General features: G+C 33.6%; 1 protein-coding gene across 4 annotated transcripts; it reads right to left on the bottom strand.

Moving 5' to 3' along the window:
* Positions 1-704: 704 nt before the first annotated feature.
* Positions 705-8,607, bottom strand: LOC122315057. 4 transcript variants are annotated; one of them, XM_043130759.1, is made up of 9 exons: positions 8,454-8,607; positions 5,794-6,021; positions 4,784-5,290; positions 4,500-4,655; positions 3,812-3,895; positions 2,637-2,672; positions 2,114-2,553; positions 1,176-1,322; positions 879-1,018 (listed from the first exon to the last, which is right to left on the bottom strand). In XM_043130759.1, exons 2-9 carry the CDS (start codon positions 5,864-5,866, stop codon positions 1,013-1,015), a joined length of 1,449 nt encoding a protein of 482 aa, XP_042986693.1. In that variant the 5' UTR covers positions 5,867-6,021; positions 8,454-8,607; the 3' UTR covers positions 879-1,012. The 4 variants fall into 4 exon arrangements, with proteins under 4 accessions (XP_042986690.1, XP_042986692.1, XP_042986691.1 ...); XM_043130756.1 differs by having other exon boundaries at positions 705-1,322; XM_043130758.1 differs by having other exon boundaries at positions 705-1,322; positions 4,784-5,309.
* Between the last annotated feature and the right edge of the window lie 1,123 nt (positions 8,608-9,730).

The raw sequence follows: 9,730 nt of genomic DNA on the forward strand, positions 1-9,730 counted from the left end.
TAAAAAAATATTTTATATGGTCAATGATAATAAATTAGATTAAAATTACATCATTAAATTATATAATTAATATATAAAGATAATATATTAATTATAAAAAATATTTTAATATATATATAGAAGTTCGGTCCGATCCAAAATGTATAGACCCCGAGATTGGACCAAATGGTTTTGGTCCACAATTTATGGGACCAAAATTGACTGATCTAGAGTTTGGTCCGGTCCGATTGGGTTAGTTTGATCGGTTTTTCCAATCCGGACTGACTGGCTTGCACCCCTACTTTCAATTATGTGGATTTTATCACTTATTCCGAGTCTCATGAACTTATCTTATGAAATGCTGACGTGGCGAGTGTTTACTAGAGGCTGTTAAAGTCTTAGGAACTGAACATTCATTCCAAAGAGGAATTATTAATTCTATCAAAGAAGTTGAGACCTAATTCATGAGTTTATCCTTTCCTCACTCTAAATTCTCAATTTTGAATAGAAACTTGTAGAGATCTAAATAATTTTTCCTTTGGAAAAGTAACTATCTAAATTAGAAAAAAAAAAAATATACACCAATAAAATTCTATTGGGTGAATATAAGTGTAAAATAGGAATAGCAAAATATGCAACATATGTTCAGTTATTTGTCCCAATGAATAATAATAATCAATTCTATTTAGTTTGCCATATATCAATGCAACATTATAATAAATGAATAAGGTAAAAAGTTAAAACCAAGGCTTTATTTTCTTATCAATGATGCCTTGTCCATAGGTTGAAATAAGCATGTCAACAAGAAGGTGAAATTGTATCAATACAAATAGAATAATGGGAACACTAGCCAAACCAATGATAGGAACGACGATCCTGTGTTGTCCATGAAACATAAGTAAAAGAGCGGTAGAAAAGGCAATCATCATGGTTACAATAGAGAAGAAGAGAGTGAAAAGGCCTATAATCATCTTTCTTGGCAAGGATATAAGAAAGTCTTCTTCATAACGTGATGTGAGGATTCCCAAAAACATCAATACTGAAATCGTGGAAGAAAATAGCGATAGTGAATCAACTATTATGAAGAGTTTAAATAGGTTTTCATGCGCGAGCATTGGGAAGCCTGTATTTTGGTTGTTACCTCCAGGAATAGTAAATGCTGCTGCAAACATGATGGTAATAATGAGAGCACCCACCACAGTACAAGAAGTTGCTGTGTCCTTCATCCATCGCTCTCCCTCTTTCCTCAATTCTTGGTGTTTATTCGTAAACAACTGTCTGGGATTCAAACCATGTGTATTTAAATGTTCCTTACAAAATGGAGGGCAAATGCTTTCCACCTCCTGCATTTATCCAACTAAATCTTAGAAGGCATAGCAACTAAAATATCGCACGAGATATCCATCAATACTTTAGTACACACTAAGACTCTCATCAACTTTTTTTCTAAGAGTAATGTACATCTATAAAATATATTACCCTTTAGAATCTTAAAGTTTGTAGAATGATTCTATAGTAGAGTCCTTAAAACGTAAACTAGTACTAATTCAAATGATAAAGATTTTTACACCCCACATTTCCAAAATTTCATACGGCCAATGAATTGAAACAAAAAAAATAAAGAAAATAAACAGTTTTAAAACATATCAAATGTTAAAATATAAAATAAATAATAAAATTTATATTTTTCATTGGCATAAAATTTAGGGACAAATAGTGATTTAATATAGTACCAGAATAGAGGCCCTGATTTTGAAGTCTGGCTCTACACTCTATTATATTTAATTAAATATTCTATTGTTGGGTCACTTATTAAGAAGGAGTTTAAAGACATAAAATAAATAATAAAATCTACATCTAATTTCCATCAGTTTAAGATTTTGAAATAAGTGGTAATTTCATAAGAAAATACTACCATGCAATTTCCTAAGAATGTAAGTAGGTAATAACTTCATATTTAAGAAACTTCAAGATACCACAAAGGGGTTCAAGGAGACTGGTTGCCTAAAATCTTAAGTTTTTGAATACCTACTTTCGTTGCACTACTTCTCCTTTCTCACTTTGGAAACCTCAGAATTTGTAACAAATGTAGTAAGATGCAAGTAATTAGAGAGGTATACTCGAGAGAGCTGACCTTAAACCATTGCATTTCTTTTTGCATTTGCAAAGCTGCACCTGTTATGTGTTGAATCGGAGTCTCTCTTGATAGCTTTCCCGCCATGTGTAATATGGTATTCTTGGACACATCTACCAAATTCAGTGCAGCATCCCTCTTTTTTAAGCTGTATAATAGGCTAAAGATCCTTGGTTGGCGATATTCGACAGCGGAGTGGAATATGCTCCTTCTTTTACCATAAGCAAACTCTAACAATTCTGAATTTGCTTTGCCCATACAATAAACAAACTCAAAGTTCCCTGCACTGACAGCACGGAACATTGCTGTCGTAGAACTCCTCCTGAATAAATCAGGATCTGGTACTCTTGTAGTACTAGTTGCAATCACTTTACACATTTGATGTAGAAGTTGTTGGAATTGGGCATGTACCATCTTCATTTCATATAAACGCTTGAATCCTTTGGGCAATTACGAAACAATAAATGAAAAGGAAAGGGACAAAATAAAAAAATATGTCAATTGGATGGATGCAATATTATACCCAACAGGTTCAAGAGTTGGCGCAATCGAGCTCTCACTGCAAAGGAAAAACAAAATTTTCTCATAAAAAACATCAATTAGAAAATTATTACTAAAATGGGTCAAAAATTAATTTAATTTGTTTATTATTCAACTGTTCTATTGGGAAGTTTGTGATATTACCATTACTAGCTAGAACCTCTTGCTCTCTTAGTAGTTACATAAATTCTCTGTAAAATCAGCTAAATTTAGAAATTAGTTAACATTATCATCTATAATATTATGGCATGTTCTTTCTCAAAATAAGAAGCTCGCTATCAGTTTGCAATCATTAATGTGACAATTAATTAAGTGTAATTGTCTTGTACATGGATTAAATGTTTGGTTCAATTTTGTTATTGATCGGTGCTCATAAATCTAAAAACTTGGGCTCTATGATGTTGAAATATTAAATAAACTATCAAGCAGTAATTCACATCTTTCCACAAGTTCAAGTTTTTTGACCAAATGATGACTTGACATTATATAATAAAGAGTGGTGGGGGCACCCTTATAAGTGGCCACACTACCCGTCACCCTTGAATTGCTAGGCAGTAACGACTAGCATTACTCCAAGCGTTACGCCTGCATGTATACTGAATTGGCTGTACATGTTTTGGCCACTTCTTGCCCATTGATGGCTGGGGGTAATGCCCAACCAAGGATTACACAGTTGGGACTATATATATAGCCCCTTACTTTTGCTACAAGCTCACTCTGAAAAATACATGGACAGAAACATTTCTTTCTCAAAATTAGTTCTCTGTGAAAGGCATATGGGTTGGGGGCATTTGAGTGCTGCTCTAGCTTTTCTACGTACGTAGTACACCCAGTCACTGTGTATGGAGACAAACTCGAGTTGATCAGATCTTGTAAAATAGACAAACTTATGGAACAACTACTCCTATTGAAACTGACACATGATTGTATTCAAATAGGCCAGGATATAAAGTTCAAGTCTCTATTTTTTCCTCCTTTGTGAGCTATGTCGTATTTGATGTAAAATGAAAAATAGGTTTACCAATATATACGGTTTTCTTTGTTGAAAATATTACTATTCCGACAGAAAAACGAGGCCTCCCAAACTTTGATTAACATTGTCACTAGTCAAAAACTTCAGCGGAAAGAAATTAAGTGTAGGCATTAACGCGTACGTACCTGATCTGATAGTTTCTTCTTCATGACCATTTTGAATGTTCAAACAGACTTGTTCGGGAGCACTAGCACATGAAATGTGTATACCTTACACCACCAAAATAAAAAAGGAAAATAAAAGGCCAAGTAATTATAATATGGCGGTACTTTAAATATATACTTGATAGAGCATTAATGTTCTGGTGAGTGAAACAAGAAAATTAATAAATAAATCTTCGACACATGCGGCTGGATGTGTTCTGTACATACATGCGGCTGGATATATATTATATACTACAAGTACTCTAATGTACAATCTTTAAGTACAAATAAAGTTTTGAGTTTTTGTGAGTTTCTTTATATTATTTATTTGTATATACAAGTAGCTAGTGGAGTAGTTGACTAAAATTTAAATTTTAAATATGCTAATTAGTAATTTTGATAACGTTGTACTTTTACATTAATTGGTTGTAAAATGAATTGGAAATTAGTTGTATGAATATATTAATTCATTTAGAGCAAAGATCATGAATTTTCGATCATTTTATAATCCAACTTTGTTTTATTAAATATTGGTCGGTAGTTATGTCAGATTTGAAAATCAAATATCCTACTATTAATAATGTTGATGATGATGTTGCACTGATTGGTTGAAAATAAGTGATTAAAAAAAAAATCTAAGAGGAAATTAAGGATTACTACTGGTACTAACAATGATTGTAGATCCAACGTTTCCAAAACACGAGCCGATTTCCACTTTCGAATACGTCAGTCAGACCAGCCAATGCGATCAAAGGAGAAGCAAAATCATTTGGGTCCATGGCAAGAGCCAAACTAGGACACTTCTTCATTAAATCCAAAGCCATATCTTGCATGATCATCATGTGTTGTTGTACCACGGTTAATTATGAACAATAAAAGCCAAGGGAGTTAATTATATTACCTGCATTAATGAATACTTAAAAGAGAACAAGTACATGACTAGCAGCTTGTTACCTGTGTCTCTGTTATTGATAGCGCGAGTAAGAAGTAGACAACCCTGGCGGCCTTGTTCTTCCAGCAGAAGTCTGTCCGGAGTGCGAGAAAAGAGATCGCGAGCCAATTTTTTATGCCCAAATCGCATGGCCACAACAACTGGAAGGTCTACCCCATTATTTCTAATGCTCACTAACTCCTCGTTATTTCTAATCAGGCAATCTACGATTCGTTCATTCCCACTAATAATTGCGTCATGTAGAACTGTAAAGCCCGCATCAGTTTGAATTGTTAATGGCAACTTTCGTTTCGAAATCATATCCACCAACGTCTGCACTATTGATGCTATGTCGTCTAATTTCGACAGTTCAGATCTAACGGCAGCGTGAAGAACCGTCCTACCGTTTAAAAATATTGTTGCTGTCAATGCATCTGGGTGTCGCTCGAGGAAATCTATTGCAGTTTTCCAATCATCACTTCGAACAGCCTCGACTAATTCCGCATAATCACGATCGTTTGGCCACCTCCCTGCCAGTGTTTTAATCTCCTTCTCATATAAATATATATATATATATATATATGTATATATATTAATAGAATTATGAAGAACGTGTGAATTAATTAATTAGGACCAACAACTACAAGATGCATGCATGCGTGAGTACGTACTGCCACTTTAAGATATCTCCCAAAACCAACTATATATGAAACTTGCGAAATAAAAAACTAATGACATGTAGGAAGTAGAGTTTCATCTGTACTAAATATACAAGAGTACTCTTTTACTAATCTTATATATCATAATAACAGCACGCCTAAATAATATTATTATTACTTGATCTTAATTTTTCAAGAAGAAAAGAACTTCAATTGTCAAGTTTGAATGGCAAAAGAAACCACAACCTCTAGATTACAAGAACTTCAAACTATCACGTATTGAGAAATTATCGGTTTTCCCTGGAATTATATGCCTACATTTTTTTTTTTTTGTCTTTCAAAAGATGTTTGTGCATATTGGGAGAGAGAAAAACCTGAGTCTTTTGAAGAGTTTCCTTCCTCAAATGTTTGAGTAGCTCCAGTCCTGTTTGGTATGTCTTGTTCCATATCTGAGTAATTGTTTAAAGTGTTTCCTTCCTCAAATATCTGATTAGCTCCACTCCGGTTTGGCAAAGCTTGTCCACAATCTGAGCTCTGTAAAGTGTTTCCTTCCTCAAATTTTTGAGTAGCTCCAGTCCTGTTTGGTATGTCTTGTTCCCTATCTGAGTAATTTCGAGGAAAGCAAAGTAATTTTATTTCTTTAAAAAAATAACATCCCAAAAATCTTAAAACTTATTTATTTGAAATATTATTATAAAAAGGGCAGTACTAAAACAACCGAGAGAGGCTCCCGACACTTTCTATCAAGAATGTTATTTTACTTTATTTTTTTTCTTTTTTTAATATGTATTTTTTTTAACTCTTTAAATATTAAAAAAAATACAATATCATTAAAAAATATTTACTTAACTACTAATTAAAATAATAATAAAATAAAACGGATATCCGTGGAAATGCTTGTAAAAATTAAAAACAAGGGATGATTAGCCAACCACCGGTCGATATCTTTCCAATGATTTTTCTAAGGTGCAATCGATTTGACAATTATCAATAAATAAATTTTTTTAATTAAGTATTTTAGTTTGTTGAATTTTCTATAATGAAAATTATTAAAGGTGGTTAACCACGTAATAAAATATGTACGTGGTTAACCACCTTTAATAAAATATATTTTAAAATACTAGCCGGAGGGGAGGGCAATTTCCCCCTATACATGTTATAAGAAATTATTTAATTACAAAGATAAAAAATGTAAAATCAAGAATGTAAAGTCATGAGCCATCATGACTGTTTTACGTTTGAAATCCATGCTGAATTTAAAGATGCTTTTTCTAGAGTAAAATCAAGAATGTAAAGAATCTTAGCAACTTTAGCTCTTAAAAATTATTCCCAGATAATTGAAGGCAACAGGACTCAACTTGACACCATTAAAGATAGTGACACGGGTTAATTAGCAAGGGAAAGGATAATACATCTATTGTGGAGAGTAAAGTGATAATATTTTCCAAAGTAATTCCCACGAATAGATAAGTCACTACGGTGGCTAAAGCAGCCCATGCATGCAGTGAGTGGTCTGGTTTTAAGTCATATGTCGCAGTGATTCAGTACTGCGGGAGAAGTGAATTGAAATATATAGTCGCTGAAGATGTCCATTCCCTTGATGAAGAGAAACTAAAAAACATCTGTCGAGAAAACTAGAAGACCAATCCCACTTTTATGAAAAGCACCTGGTAGGGGTAAGATGTACTCATCAGATGAATGGATCAGTAAGGGAGTCCAAGTGCCAGTACCCATGGAGGGAGACATGATGAGAGGCTCACGTGTCTCATGTGTAATTAAGGCGGCTTGGACTTTTTATTTTTATTTTTTGTTTTTAGGATATTTATTTATTTATTTTTGAGCAAATAGGATATTTATAAATAAATTAAAGATACAATATCTAAATTTGATGGTGTGAGAATCTCTTACAATCTTTCCAAAGCTAATACATATTATAACACAAAAGAGGAAAAAAAAAAACGGATAATTAGAACAAAACAAATGGCTCTCGTCCAATTCTCATAAGGAAAGACTGTTTGGTAACGATTTTAACATAGTCTGATAAACAGACTATAAAACTGCAGCTGGAGGCGGCATTACAGAGGGTTGTATTACAACGTATTGGTCTGGACTAGTTGAAAGAAATTATCACATCAACTTTCACTCAATCCTGAATTAGAGAAAACTGGAGCATAATGTAGCAACCCAACATTGTGACGAATTGCCGGCGAGGGCCAACATTGGCAGTGGCGGCGCATGCAGGTCACGCGTCACGACTGGAGAGATAAAAATAGCCGGATCTGGAAGATCCGAATGCGCTAATCCCGAACCTGCCGCGCGTGGCAACAAAAAAAATTCCCGAAACATGGCGGTGCGTATATCTCACTCGCGTCAAATAACGCGCCGCACAAAAGAGCGGATTTCTTTCACTACTATGACGATCGGCACCTGGGGAAGATGGTTGAGGGGCGCGTGTCGAACTTTGCTCACCGGAAGGCAGTAAATCGGTAAGTGATGGTACTATCGGAAAAACACAAAAAACTAACCGGAAATGGACATAAATAAACGGAAAGGACACTATCGTGACCCGCAAGGAGGGGAGGTGGGTGGAGCCGAAGCACCAACCCCCCTCCCCCCGGCGAACGGTGATAAATACCAGGTGGGGCGATGGGAAGGTTTTTTACGGGAGAGAGATATTTCTTACGGGCGAGAGCTATTCTTGTTCTTACGGGAGGCGGCTTGGACACTTATTAGAGAGCGCCAATATTAGGTGTAAATTTTGGTGGTGGGTAGATATATATCAGACTCCAAACAAAAGAAGAACAAAAATAAGAGAGAGCAGAGACCAATTATACAGTTGTGTTTTTTTTTTTTTTTTCCCTGAGTTTCCATTCTATCTGTTTTCTTTCTCATGAAATGATGTGCTTAAGTTCGGTTCTCAAGCAACAAGATATAAGTCAATAATTACGTGTACTGCATGCGTCCATCTTCAGAAAATAATGGTCCAAACTAGCTATTAAGTGGTGGTGCAAAAACGAGTCAAGTACGTACTTACCAGCTAGAGGGATGGATGGACAGGTCTTCTTCCAAATTAAACTGCTGCCTCTATATCCACAGTACAGTAGTGATCGCCTCGCCGGTGAAGGATCAATTAACAAAGATGGTCATGGATCACATACCATCGCGATTTAAGTTATCATGCATGAAGAAGTTTGTCATCTTATAAAGACATGATGACACTCGTATCGTTTTCATCTCAGAGTTTTACTATACACAAATATAATTACGCATTAATCTATATATTAATATTGATTTATTCATATTTAAAATTTAAATTAACATTATTTTTAATAAAATTTATTTTTTAACCAATTACATCATATCAATACATAAATTAATATACAACTATACTTACAACTATATCTTTCCTTCATCTTTCCTTCTCCTAATTGCTCAATGGACAATTATTTGTCCAGTGTAATAAATTTGTGATATGATCGATGCACGAGTACTGACAGAGTCGTGAGAGGTCCTCTTTCATTCATCTTGGATTATCTGAGGATATTTCCTTTTGGAAATAATTAGATAAAAAATATGCAACATATTTCTGTCGAAAATTCATTAGTCATTTAGCACTAAAAGAAATAGACATCATTGTTTTATGACCCCGAACCAGAATAAGGATACGCTCAAGGTGGTTGGATTCTGACTATTTGGTTTTTGGCGCTCTTGAAGTGACGTATGTTATGGCATATTTTCAAAGACGTTGCTACGGCCACAGAAGTTTTTTAGAGAAAAGTTTTACTGATCACTGCAAAATTTTTTTTTTCTCTTTCACTATTTTTTAAAATTATTTAGATATTTTTTTAAAAATAAAAAAAATTTCGTCAGATGATTTCGGTAGAAATCATTGTGAGCTTAGTATTTTCCTATTTTCAAAGTGGCTTGCTACAAGAGTTTATGTTTTTTGAGACAAATTATTTTGTCTCAAAAAATTTAAATTTTATCTCAAAATATTTTTAAAGATAAAAAATTTTTATCTCTATTTTATCTTTAAAAGACTGTCTCAAATATATTTAAAAATAAAATTGAGTTAATCCAATCGAAACCATTCGAACACGTTTATTTAATTTTTAGACAAATCATTTTTGTCTCAACAAATTATATCCATTCAAACTTGCACATACCTTCGAATCATAATAATTTTTTATTCAAACTAATGACTATATTTAATCTTGTTCGAACATAATAAATGTTTGAACAAATTTTATGCTTTTGAATGAATAAATTTTTCAAATGATTTGTGTTCAAACATAAATTTTGATTGTTCTA

Source organism: Carya illinoinensis, chromosome 7 (assembly GCF_018687715.1).
Source record: "Carya illinoinensis cultivar Pawnee chromosome 7, C.illinoinensisPawnee_v1, whole genome shotgun sequence".
NCBI classification, from domain to species: Eukaryota; Viridiplantae; Streptophyta; class Magnoliopsida; order Fagales; family Juglandaceae; genus Carya; species Carya illinoinensis.

Bases quoted from the DNA above. Each gene is read 5' to 3' on its own strand.
- LOC122315057 (XM_043130756.1), bottom strand. From the start codon at position 5,866: ATGGAACAAGACATACCAAACAGGACTGGAGCTACTCAAACATTTGAG. The intron at 3,896-4,499 runs GTTAGTACCAGT...TGGTGGTGTAAG, and splicing joins ACGTTGGATCTACAATCATT to GTATACACATTTCATGTGCT. The intron at 2,673-3,811 runs GTACGTACGCGT...TTTCCTTTGCAG, and splicing joins AGAAGAAACTATCAGATCAG to TGAGAGCTCGATTGCGCCAA.